The 13,200-nt window shown below is 40.9% G+C and overlaps 2 protein-coding genes across 3 annotated transcripts in view; both read right to left on the bottom strand.

The window, feature by feature from the left end:
* MANBAL (mannosidase beta like) overlaps window positions 1-13,200 on the bottom strand; it is a 298,459-nt gene that overhangs the window by 76,104 nt on the left and 209,155 nt on the right. The window lies entirely within an intron of this gene.
* The window catches only part of RPN2 (ribophorin II), a 60,193-nt gene that overhangs the window by 12,526 nt on the left and 34,467 nt on the right, over window positions 1-13,200 (bottom strand). For both annotated transcript variants that reach the window (XM_058685535.1, XM_058685537.1), the window contains exons 10-11: window positions 3,485-3,576; window positions 1,737-1,851 (exon numbers count right to left, since the gene is read on the bottom strand). In XM_058685535.1, coding sequence (XP_058541518.1) covers window positions 1,737-1,851; window positions 3,485-3,576 — 207 coding nt within the window. The remainder of the gene's footprint in view (window positions 1-1,736; window positions 1,852-3,484; window positions 3,577-13,200) is intronic.

Raw genomic sequence — 13,200 nt, 5'->3', positions numbered from 1 at the left:
AGTCTTGGCCAAGAATGGGATTTAGGCCTGACCTTCCTCCTGTGACAGCCAAGGGCACGTGGCAGCCAGGTTCACCTGCACAACGCCATCTCTACCTGGGGGGGTTCTCTATGTCATGGTTCCAAAGCAGAATCTTAAATGAGACAAGTATTCAGTTAAAGTTACACTCCCTCACTAATTCCCTGCCTCAGCCCTAATCCCACCAGTTTAATCTTATTATCTCTTCTCTTCATATTCTTTCTTCCCTTGTGCTGTTTGGTTGGCGCACGTCATTCTGAAAAGGAGCTCGGAAATGTTGAGAGGCTGAAGTGCTTAAAGTCAGTTAGCCATGGCTAAGTGTCCTGACCGAGCTCTCTGAAGCTTGGGGGTGGAGGGGAGAGGAGCAGAGAAGTGCCAGGGGTGGCGGTCTTGGGGGCAGCCACTCTGGAGCCTGGCCACATGTGCAGCAGTTGTAGCTACAAGAAGCAGAAAGCAGGAAGGTTTCCAAGTAAATCCACTCACCTCAGTCATCTGCTCTGAAGCTGTCTCTCGGCACAAACTCGACTCCACCAGCTCTTGCTAAACTATCCCCACGAAACATCTAAACCAAGGCCCCTACGTCCCATGTTGTTTTCTTTCAGTAATGTATTTATTGGAATTTCCCATTATAATACTATCATTGATGGGGAAGGCCCAAGAGCAGTTATTCTCAATCTAGGGGGATGATAGGGGCAGGGGAGAAGGTATCTGAGAAGATAAGGGCCATATCAGATTCTCTGGGGAAAGGGTATATGGTTTGAAAAAAAAAATTTTTTTTAATGTTTATTTATTTTTGAGAGAGAGAGAGAAAGAGACAGAGCACAAGCAGCGGGTAAGGGCAGAGAGAGAGGGAGACACAGAATCCAAGGCAGGCTCCCAGGCTCTAAGCTGTCAGCACAGAGCCCGACACGAGGCTTGAACCCACGAACTGGGAGATCATGACCTGAGCTGAAGTCGGATGCTTAACTGACTGAGTCACCCAGGCGTCCCTGAAAATCTTTTAAATAATAATTCTCATGATATTATATATGGAAAACAAAAATGAAGGCTATTGTTTTCTAATACAAATTAAGGATGAGTTAAAAAGGGCTATTCTTCAGATTCCTACAAAGAGGAACTCTGCTGTGGTCAAAACAAAACCCTTTGGGCCTACCTAGGTTTTCCTTTTTCAAAATTATTTCAATCTGTTTTGTTGTTTTGTTTTTTTTTCCTCAGAAAGGAAAAAGCCTCAATTAAGCGCTAATCTGCCTTAAATTTATCTTCTCAATACCAGCTGATCTTTTAAAAACAACTGTGTCGGGGCACCTGGGTGGCTCAGTTGGTTAAGCAACTGACTTTGGCTCAGGTCATGATCTCCCAGTTTGTGGGTTCGAGCCCAGTGTCAGGCTCTGTGCTGACAGCTCAGAGCCTGGAGCCTACTTCGGATTCTATGTCTCCCCCTCTCTCTACCCCTCCCCTGCTCATGCTCTGTGTCTCTCTGTCTCTCAATAATAAATAAACATTAAAAAATATAAAAATAAAAATAAAAAGAACTGTGTCCGCCACGTTCAGAGTTACAACCAGTATGAGTGGGGTCAGTGCCATGTGGGAAAACGTGCCAGTCCATCAGGGTCCAGAGTGAAGACCTGAAAGGGAGTGTGGACTTTATACACCGTGCCATATACTCTAGCGCATGGTAAGGCTGCAGGCCAGGAGGAACACCTGGGCTTTTTCCTGACCTGGTGAGGGGTGAGTTCAGCACCAGTGTTCACATCTACCAGCTGGAAGAACAAAGCAAAGTTCTGGTGGCTGTCCGCGATGAATGTGCCCTTGGCTTTTGCTGGGTAGGTCACCCTGAAAGAGACATGTATACAGTAAATCTTCGGAGAGGATCTGCAGGTCTCTGAGAACAGAATAAAAAAGACAAACTGCACTTCACTGCCTAATCCTCCCTCTCCCCACTGGAAAACTTCCCTGCTGCAGACAGACAGGAGTACAGTTGTCTGTGGCCAGAGGGCAAACCGGACTAGGAGAGCCAGGACTGAGAAAAGCACAGGATAAACTCTCATTGGGGTCTGGGGAAATGCTATGCAGAGACGCTCCAGGCTGTCACTTCAAGGACCTAAGGATGTCAGCTCAACCAAGTCAGGTACCAGTGGGGCTCACGTGTCCCTCTGCAGGTACAGGGGGGAATAGAGAGTTGGGCTGGAAAGCGGGCAAAGAGAAATAATCACAGGATTGATGTCAGCAGCATGTGGGTGCATGGTTGGAAGATGAGGGGGTAGGAGATGCAAAGGAAAGACGGGTACTTATCACTTTTTCTTTTTTTAATGCTGTATTTTTTCATGGATACAGTTTCAATTTACTTTTCTGCCTCAAGTTGGGTTTTAAAGAGTTATTTTCTCAAAAGGCAGACTTGATGAGAAAACTATTCTTTTCCCAGCCACCTCCTGGGATGCGGTAAGATGGCCATGGGAAAAAACAAGCCAAATGGTTATAAAGCTCACACCTGACTATATTTCATACTTAGGCTTTATATTTACTTGTGAGGAATACCAACTCTTCATCTGTATAGAGTATTAAACTTTGCAAGGCACTCTAACATTATTTCCACGGACTCTCAACAGGGCTCTCATCTCTAGTGTCACTATGAAAATAACTAAGCCAGAAGCAGAAAGCCCAGCCTTTTCACATGACTTAAAAGGAGTGAATGTTTAGCTTCTAGGCCCTGGCTAACATCTCCTGTCTTCATAACAGCCTTGAGGGTTCACCTACTTTCTCTAGCAGCTATAGCCACCCAGTCAAGTTGAGGTCCAAACTATACCCAGAGGTCTAGATGGGCCCCCCCAAAACAAGGATCTGGAAGAGGGCTGACAGGCTTCATATAGTGCCCAGCCTGCTCTGATCAACTGCCAATGATGACCTTGAAGGTTGTATTAGAAAAGATTCTGAGTTCAACAGGAACAAAAGCTATGACTGATTAGTGATGCCTTCCACAAACTTGAGAAAGGAATTCACAGCCCCAGTGCTAGGTATCTGCCATCTCAATTCTAAGGACCTCTGAGGCTTCCAACCAATTTCAGACCCACTGTGAGCCGAAGGGAGTAGTCATGAGGCCACTAAAAGCCAATTCAGGACTATGAAGATAAAGAAATTACCAAAATATAAACACACTGCTTCCTTCGTTGAGAAAGTCTTGCCTTTTTTAAAAAAAAGTCATCTGAACTAAATAATATACTTGGTGACATAGTTGATTCAGACTCAGATGCTCCCTATCCCATTGTGGACTAACTGCTGGTAGAGACAACCCCAAATCTGCTTGGATGCTGTGTGGCTCGGTGCCAGCAAAATTGAAGCCTCTTTAATTTAGAGGGCAAGCTGGATTATTGCTGACCCAGAAATGGCATCCAGAGGGGATCAGTGCCTGGGCGTGCTCCTCTCAGCTCAAGCCTAGACTTCCCTGGTGCCCAGAAGGTACCCCACCTACCGGGTGGTTTTGGGTGCGATGCTCTGATCCTTATCCACAGTGGAGAGATCAACGTTCGTGATGCCAACTTCAGTGGAGATCTTAACTCTGAGCTAGAGTGAAACACAGAAGAAAATCACCAAGTCAGCTGATACATCAAGAATTACAGGGATACCCAAATTTTCCTCATAAAGGTGAGCAAAGGCATGAAAAGATCCTAGGACAGGAGTCTTCAATGATTTTAATAAAGCTGACTCGGCCAGGTAGGATTTCCAGCTCTCCAATCTCAAGGCTAAGCAACTCCTTGGGGCGCCCGGGGTGGCTCACTAGGTTGAGCATCTGACTTGATTTTGGCTCAGGTCATGATCTCACAATTCATGAGATTCGCTTTCTCTTTCAAAATAAATAAATAAACTAAAAACAAACAAAAAAAGCAACTCCTTGATTCTTATCCCTTCTTCTCTTCTTTGGCATTGGTTGGATGGTATATACTAAAAGAAGAAAACAAAGTAGGATTTTTCACGTGTCCTTTAAAATAAACAAGGGGGAGGGGCGCCTGGGTGGCTCAGTTGGAACTTTGGCTCAGGTCGTGATCTCACAGTTTGTGAGTTCGAGCCCCACATCAGGCTCTGTGCTGACGGCATAGGGCCTGCCTAGTTAAGATTCTTTGTCTCCTCTCTCTGCCCCTCTCCTGCTCGTGTGCTCTCTCTCTCATTCAAAAATAAATAACAATTAAAAAAAGGATATGAAGGGGTGCCTGGATGGCTCGGTTGGTTAAGTGTCCGACTGCATTTCAGCTCAGGTCATGATCTCACGGTTTGTGAGTTTGGGCCCTACACTGGGCTCCGCAATGACAGTTATGGGGCCTGTTTGGGGTTTTCTCTCTCTCTTTCTCTCTCTCTCCCCCTCCCCTGCTCATGCTCTTTCTCTCACACACAAATAAATAAATAAACTTAAAAAAAAAAGAAATTAAAATACATAAGGGGGAAAATTTGTAAGCAGTAACCTTCAAATAATTTGAATCAACAAGTACTTGATTCTAATGACAGCTATTGTTTGCTTTGTGAAAGACACTGACTTTAAAACGACAATTTCATGTAATCCTCACAACAATTCTCTAAGGTAGTGCTATTTCAGATAAGGAAATTAAAGATTAAAAAGATAAAGCCACTAGCTCAAGTTTTGATGGCTAGTAAGTGACAGAGCCAGTATTCAAGCTCAGGCATTCTGATTCAGTGTCCATACTCTTAGGCACCTGGTTATCCAACTTGCCAGCAACAACTTACTCTGTACCAAGCAGTATTTTAAGTCTGTCCATGAAGATGTAAGAAGCATGGCAGACATCTGCACCATTCACCAGGCACTTCTTCACACATGGTAGGGATGTACTTCCCTGTTTCCCTGGAATCAGGTGTGGCCACATGACTAGCTTTGGCCAATGAAATGTGAGCCCCCAAATGGAAGCTTTAAGAGTCAGTGTGTGATTCTCTCCCCTCCTCTGCATGGACACAGACAATGCAGAGAGAGGCCTGCTCCTTCAGTCTGAGTCCCAGCCTAAGGACAGCATGAAGCCGAGCCTCCAGTTGATATGCTAAGATACCTAGCATGGGCAAAAAAGAAACTTTTGTTATTTTAAGCTACTGAGACTTGGAGTCTGGCAGAAGCACAAACCAGCCCATCTTGACTCTTAGGGTTTGAATTCTATATATTCCTTGTAAATATTTTCACAAAGAGGAGCTAGATAACACAGTAAACACGAACTTTTTAAAAGTTAGACTTAAATAAAGTGTAAAATTCCAAGAGGCAGAAAACATTCTGAAAGTCTATTCATGGGAAATTTTTTAAAGTCCAAGTTTTGGGGTGCCCGGGTGGCTCAGATGGTTAAGCGGCTGATTTCAGCTCAGGTCATGATCTCCCAGTTGGTGAGTTCGGGCCCCACGTAGGGCTCTGTGCTGACAGCTCAGAGCCTGGAACCTACTTCGGATTCTGTGTCTCCCTCTCTCTCTCTCTGCCCCTCCCCTGCTGTGCTCTGTCAGAAGTTTTTTAAATAATAAAAACTGTAAACCAAAATAATAAAAATAAGTAAGTCCAAATTTTAATGTGCAAATTATAAAAACCCAAGGTACTTTTTATATGCAAACATATCTATAAGACTTGCAAATATTTGCTAAGCTTGAATGTAATGCTTAAGGAAATCCTTGCCAAATCCACTGGTTTATAGTCTAAGTCAGGATCAAGGAACAGAGATAGGAGGGCTGGGCAAATAATTGAAGAATGGCTTTAGCATTTTGCTAAAATGCACTATCAAGGTGTAACAACCTCAAATTGAGGCCAAAGAAGAAAAATTAAAAAGGGATAAAGACAGCTATCAAGTAATTTAACAGCCTTCTCTCCTACTTCCATAATAACTATTTTGTGACAACAGCCTCAATTATCAGATTGAATAGGGCTATTATGTTTTACTTAAAACACAAGGGGACCTGGGTGGCTCAGTTGGTTAAGTGTCAACTTCGGCTTGGTCATGATCTCACAGTTCATGGGTTCGAGCCCGAGTTGGAATCTGTGCTGACAGCTTGGAGCCTGGAGCCTGCTTGGGATTCTGTCTCTGTCTCTCTCTCTGCCCCTCCCCTGCTTGCGTGCTCTCTCTCTCAAGAATAAATATTTTAAAAAATTTCTTAAAAACAACAAAAAACTGAATGTACAAGATTTATTACAGAAGCTGTAAGGACAGTCTTACCTCCTACTCCTAAATACATAGCCACCTATTGGTAGAATTATACTCAGCCTCACTGCCTGTCACTGAGGTTAGGCAACTGGGTGAATCACAGTGGTAGGGAAGGGAAATAGATGGCCTTCGAGTTGAATAAATCCCCAAGGAAAGAGTTGGGAGCCTCTCCTTTGGCTCTTTGGGTTCTGCACTGAGCAAACAGCTTCGCAACTCACATAGGGCTTGGAACCACATGAAACTCAATGCGGAGAGGCACTGGGACCATTTGAAGAAAAACTGGAGTGGAAGGCTTAAGCAGAAAAGTAGCCAAAGAGCTGTGATTAGACTACTGCTGTTTAGCAAGATACCTCCCACTAAGATCACTTTGCCTACATCCCCCTAGCACAATTGGAGCACACAGGTGCAGGGGATATACAGAGATGGCAAGATGCACTTCTTGTCCTAAAGAGAAGCATAAATGTAAAGCTAAATGTTAACAAACCAGGCTGCTGCTTTAATGGAGGGATGTACAAAGTGCTATGAAAGCACAGGAGAAATAACTGTGACCTAAGCTGGCCTGGGGGTAGCCCTTGCTTGGTTGGGGAGCGAGAGAATGTATAGCACAATGGCTCAGAAGTCCTCCAGTTTGGGGAGAGGAAGGAGTTTAGCAATATTCCATGCTATAAAAACAATCCATCTTCATAGTTAACCACTCTGCAACCTACCCACCAACACTACCCAGATAATTCTTTCCCTACTTCTGTGACTCATTCCCTCAAGGGCTCACCCATTTAATTTGTAAATGTGATCTTAAAATCATCGTCCCACCTAAATTTCCATAAACAGGAGATGGTTACATGACTAATGGTACATGTACACTATGAATTACCATGGAACAATTACAAAGGACAAGGTAGATGTCTATAAACAGATAAAGAGATATTATCACCTATTTTTGAGTACATCCATTGACATAATTATATTTAACATCACTGTCACGGAGTCTAGGCAACTGGGTGAATTATGGCACAGGAATGGTGGTGGGTTGGGAGGAGGTCATCAAGTTAAAAAGATCCCTGAGGGGAAAGCTGGGAGTCTCTATTTTATGACAAGAGCAAAGAATACAGCTGTTTTTAGAATATTCCTTTTTTTTTTTTTAATTTAAATGTTTTTATTTATTTTTTGAGACAGAAGGAGAGAGAGAGGTGGGGGGAGAGAGAGGTGGGGAGAGAGAGAGAGAGAGAGAGAGAAGGGAGAGAGAGAGAGAGAGAGAGAGAGAGAGAGAGAATGCAAGCAGGGGAGAGGCAGAGAGGGGGGAGACACAGAATCTGAGGCAGGCTCCAGGCTCCGAGCTGTCAACACAGAGTCCAACACAGGGCTCGAACCCACGATCTGTGAGATCATGACCTGGGCTGAAGTCAGATGCTCAACCAACTGAGCCACCCAGGCCCCCCTAGAGTAATCCCTTTTATGTAAACAAGAAAGGATAAACATACATTCATTCATTAATTTTGTATCCTTCTTTTTCTTAAAATGTACAATAATTAACTCTTAGAAATGGATTCCTCTGAGGAGAGGAACTGGATGGAAGGGATGAGAGAAAGCTCTTACATTTCAGTATATACTTTTACAAAATTCATTTGCACTTTGAATTTTTTTAACTACATGCATATTTTACTCCTTTTTTGAAAAAAATAGAGATTATCTCAGCAATGAGACTGTGTGCCATATACTTTTTTCTTTATAAACATTTTGTATTGAAAAGCACCACCCAATAAAGAGGATTGCAAAAATAACCATTCTTCCAGGGTGCCTGGGGGGGCTCAGTCAGTTAAAAATCTGACTCTTGGTTTCGGCTCAGATTGTGATCTCACAGTTAGTGAGTTCAAGCCCCACATGGGGCTTCATGCCAAAAGTGTGGAGTATGCTTGGGATTCTCTCTCTTTCCCTCTCTCTCTCTCAAAATAAATAAATAAACTTAAAAAAATAATCATTCTTCCTTTCAGCAGATGGATACATACAGATGTTTAAAGATTTATGTAAGGCTCCTCAATGTATCCTAATTATAGTGATAGAAAAGTCATCAACTTTTAGCTTTTTCCTTAGAATCCTGACTACAAACTTTCAACAGTAACATGGTCACTGAGGCCCGCTAATCAAGATTCAACTGTGTGTTTTAAAGACATCATAAGCATTCCCAGACAATACACACACATGGATGACAAAAGGGCAGATTGCAGTGAACTCAAGTCATTTTGGGTTTGCTCTCAGCCCTAATTCTAAAAGGCTCCCTAAGTTAAAGGTTCCTTTGTTGCAGAGAAACACTGCAGGGCTGTTCTTGAATAGGGAACAGTTTAAAACAAGTCCTTCTGCTCCTAAAATCTTAATACAAATGAGTCTCTGGAAACACTGAAAAGAAAAGCGTTTTTATACTACTCTTTTAAAGCAAATTGAGAAATAAAAATTATCATAACTTTTTTCAAAGCCATGTTGTAAAGAATTGAGTAAGATCCCTGTGGGTTAGCTGCTTCTTCCTTCAAACTACAACTTCAAGATTAGTTTTTATAACAGGAAAGGGACTTGTTTAGCCACTTTAAATGCAGCTAAGCCTGCTTTACATTGAATCATGCTAGTCTTTTCTTTGCCTGTACTGCATGCCACATACACCTCAAAAAAATGTTTTAACGCCAGGAAATGTAGTCTTTCTGCTGAGAGTAATAACCCCCTTGTTTAGCTCATTACTGTCAAAAATGATGGTGCATTAGGAGCAATTAATGCTAATGACAGCTTCTAAAACCCATGTTTCCCTGACAGCAAGTCCAATGTCAATGAGGGCTATTACAGGCCTTCCACACCAAACCACCGTTAATGCACTCTGACCAATGTCAAGCGTCTCTCAGGAGAAGAAACAGGACCTGCTGACCCGCTCTGAGGTTCTAAGTGTGACTATTACTGAAATTACAAAGTAAAGTTGCGTATGTGACAGAGGTCACAACGCACACACACACACGCGCGGGCGCACACACACGTACATATGCATGCATAAAGCTCTAACATAATGAAGGAGAGATTTTTTAATGCTCACTCCATCACCAGGAAGGAAAAGGACAGCAATGGCCTCAGTTGGGGCTTATTATCATTGCATGAGTAACAGCTATTAGCCATTTCTGCTATTTTGCACTTAAATAATTTTTCCAACAATCACAGAAACACTTGGACAAACGCCAGATTTGATGTTACAAAAAGCCAAGCTGTTAAGTAACCAAGACAGCATAGCATTGGTATAAAAATAAAAATATTGATTAATGGAATATGACTGCAAGACTAGGTATTAACCCTTGCCTGTATGGTCAACTGATTTTTGATGGCAAGATGCAAAGTGTGCCAAGACAATTCAATAGGGAAAGAATGGTCTTCAACAAATGGTGCTAGGATTTCCACATGCAAAAGAAGGAAGCTGGACCCCTACCTCACACCATATACAAAAACTAAGTCAAAATTAATCAGACACCTAAATGTTAGAGTTAAAGCTATAAGAGGAGTAATCTTCATAACCTTGGATTAGGCAATGGTTTCTTAGATATGACACTCAAAGCAGAAGCAGTGAAAGAAAAATAAAGAAACTGAACCTCATCAAAATTAAAACATTTTGTGCTTCAAAATCCAAAATCAACAAGGGAAAAGACAACCTACAGACTGTGAGAAAATATTTGCAAATCAGGTATTTGACAAGGGACTTGTATCCATAGTATAAAAAGAACTCTTAAAATTCAAGAATATATGGGCCCCTGGGTGGCTCAGTCAGTTGAGCATCCAACTCTTAATTTTGGCTTAGGTCATGATCTCACGGTTTGTGAGATTGAGCCCTGTGTCGGGCTATGTGTTGACAGTGTGAAGCCTGCTTGTGATTCTCTCTGCCCGTCCCCTGCTCTCCTGCGGGGATGCACATACATATGGTCCCCCTCCCTCTCTTAAAATAAAAAAATATATATACATACAAAAAAACCTCAAGAATATATAAAAAGATAATAATGTATCAAGAAGAGGAAATAAGAGGTATATAGATTGGGATGGAAGAAATAAAAAGACAAAAAAAAAATTTCTTTTTAATGGGCAAAGGGTCATCTGTACAGACATTTCTCCAAAGAAGATATACAAATGGCCAATAAGCACATGAAAAAGCTGCTCAATATCACTAACCATCAGGGAAATGCAAACCAAAATCTCAGTGAGATACCACTTCATACCCACTTAGGAATGCCAGAATGAAAAGACAGATAATACCAAGTGTTGGTTAGGATGCAGAGAAATTGGAATCCTTATACATTACTAGTAGAAATGTAAAATAGTGCAGCTTCTTTGAAAAAGTTTGTCAGTTCCTCAAAAAGTTAAACATAGAGTTTATCATATGACCTAGTATTCCATTCGTAGGCATATACCTCAAAGAACTGAAAACAGATGTTCAAACAAAAATGTGTACATGAATGTTTATAGCAACATTATTTTAAAAAGCCAAAAAAGTGGAAAAGCTCCAAATGTCCATCAACTGATGAACGGATAAACAAAATGTGGTATATCCATACAATGGAATATTACTCAGCCATAAAAGGAATAAAGTACTCATACATGCTACAACATGAATGAACCTGAAAAATATGCTAATTAAAAAGGCCAGACACAAACAGCTATATATTGTATGATTCCATTTATATGAAATGTCCCAAATAAGCAAACCATGGAGACAAAAGTAGTAGTTGTTAGGACTAGAAGATCTATTCCTGTAGAATAAGGAATATCTACTATAGACGCAGGACTGCTTTCTGGGGTGACAAAAGTGTTCTGGAATTTGAAAGTGGTGTAAATATAAATAAATAAATATCTGTAAATATACTAAAAACACTGAATTATAAATACTTTATTAGATATGTGAATTATATCCTCAATAAAGCTGTCACAAAAAAAAAAAAAAAAAAAGCCAAGCTACTTTGTATAGAATAAAAAGCTTACCCTTTGAAGATGAGTTACCATAGTTTTAAGGGCCCAGGAATGTAAGGAAATATTTTTATACCACTCCATCCTTTTCTTCTCGAATGGTCGGAAATGGAGAATAAACACTCAAAAAATAAGATTTGGTTTCCACTCACAGGGAGTTCTCAGCCCAATGAAAAAGCAAACATGTAAGCAAACAACGGTAATAGAATACAATAAGATCAATTATAGATAGGATATAAAATACTACAGCAACAAAAATAAACTTTAAGTAGGCTGAAGTCCTAAATATAAGGGGGAAAAAACTTAAAAATTTGTAGAAGAAAATATTGCAGATTATCTTTTTGACCTTGGAGTTTTTTAAAGACACAAAAAGCATAAACAACATAAGCAAAAAGGCTTTTAAATTAGGCTTCACTGAAAATAACTTTTGTGCATCAAAAGATGCCATAAAGATAACACTGGGGAAGACATCTGATGCTTATAAGTAAAGCTTACTTTCCAGAATATCAATAGCTCCTAAAATTCAATAATAAAAAGACTAACAAACCAAAAGAAAAACAGACAAAACAGACAACAATTCACAGAAGAGGAAAACTAAAAGGCCAATAAACACGAGAAAAAAATGCTCAATCTCACTAGTAACCAAGGAAAAACATTAAAACAAGAAACCATTTTGGGGCACCCAGCTGGCTCAGTCACAAAAGCATACAACTCTTGATCTCAGGGTCATGAGTTCAAGCCCCATGATGGGTGTAGGGATTTCTAAAAAAAATAAATAAAACTTTAAAAACAACACACAAGACACCATTTCATATCCATCAGATTATCAAAAATTCATAATACCAAATATTGGTAAGAATATGAAAAAAAAGAGCAATTTGGCAATAGTTAATAAAGCTGGAAGATAAACACACTCTATGACTTCACTCCAGATAAATAAACAAAATGTGCACAAGGAAACATACCAAGATGTTCACAGTAGCACTGTAATGGTGAAATCTAAATGTCCAATAGGAAAATGAATAAAATCTACTTCATTCATAAAAGGAAGGCAATTACATGACAATTATCCACAGTTACGCATATAGCTCTAGTTCTACAGGTGTAAGTGCAACTAACTGTCATATAATATTGAATGAGAACGAGTGCGTGGCAAAAGGATGCATACAAGATAATGTATAAATTTTGAGAAGATGCAAATCAGTGCACTGTATTATTTAAAAATATGTACATGTGTGGGGCACCTGGGTGGTGCAGTCAGTTAAGCATCCAACTCTTGATCTCGGCTCAGGTCACGGTCTCACAGTTCATGGGTTCGGGTCCCGCATCAGGCTCTGCGCCGATGTTGCAGAGCCTGCTTGGGGCTCTGTCTCTGCTTCTCTCTGACCCTTCCCCACTGTGCTCTCTCTCTCTTTCTCAAAATAAATAAACTTAAAAAAAATTGTTTCAAATATGTACACGTGTAGCAGAAACATAGAAGTTTCTTACCAAAACAAAAGGGAGAGGGTGGAGCAAATATAGCAGAATGATAGGGTTTGAAGGAGATGAGTGGCTGAGAATGAGTGAAGGAGATGAGGTACATGAGAATTCACTAAATTATTTTCTGTTCTTTTCTGTATATTTGAAGTAGTCCATACTAAAAAATAAAAGTTTTGTGGGAGCACAGACGAAGGAGTACCATTTGAACTAGACTCCACAGGATGAGCAGTTCAGCATATGAGCAAGAGAGGGGAGGAGCATTTCTTATGCAGGAAGCAAGAGTTGAAACCCAAAGACATGTGCATGTAAAGTATATCTGAGGAGCAGTATGCAGTCAAGAGCAGCTAGTACTGAGGGGGTGGGGACGCACCCACACTGAAGCATATGCACGTGCCTTGTGGAGGACCTTCTAAGCCATTCTCAGGAGTCTAGACCTCACTCACAAGCAATGGGGAACCAAAGAACAATGATTTTATCATTCTAGTGGCACTTAGGGAAAATTAAATGAAAGAGGCAGAAATCTGAAGACAATGGAACTACAGTTGGCACTTAAACAACG

This window comes from Neofelis nebulosa, chromosome 9 (genome assembly GCF_028018385.1).
Source record: "Neofelis nebulosa isolate mNeoNeb1 chromosome 9, mNeoNeb1.pri, whole genome shotgun sequence".
Lineage (NCBI taxonomy): Eukaryota > Metazoa > Chordata > Mammalia > Carnivora > Felidae > Neofelis > Neofelis nebulosa.
This window is presented reverse-complemented; position numbering and strand designations above follow the sequence as displayed.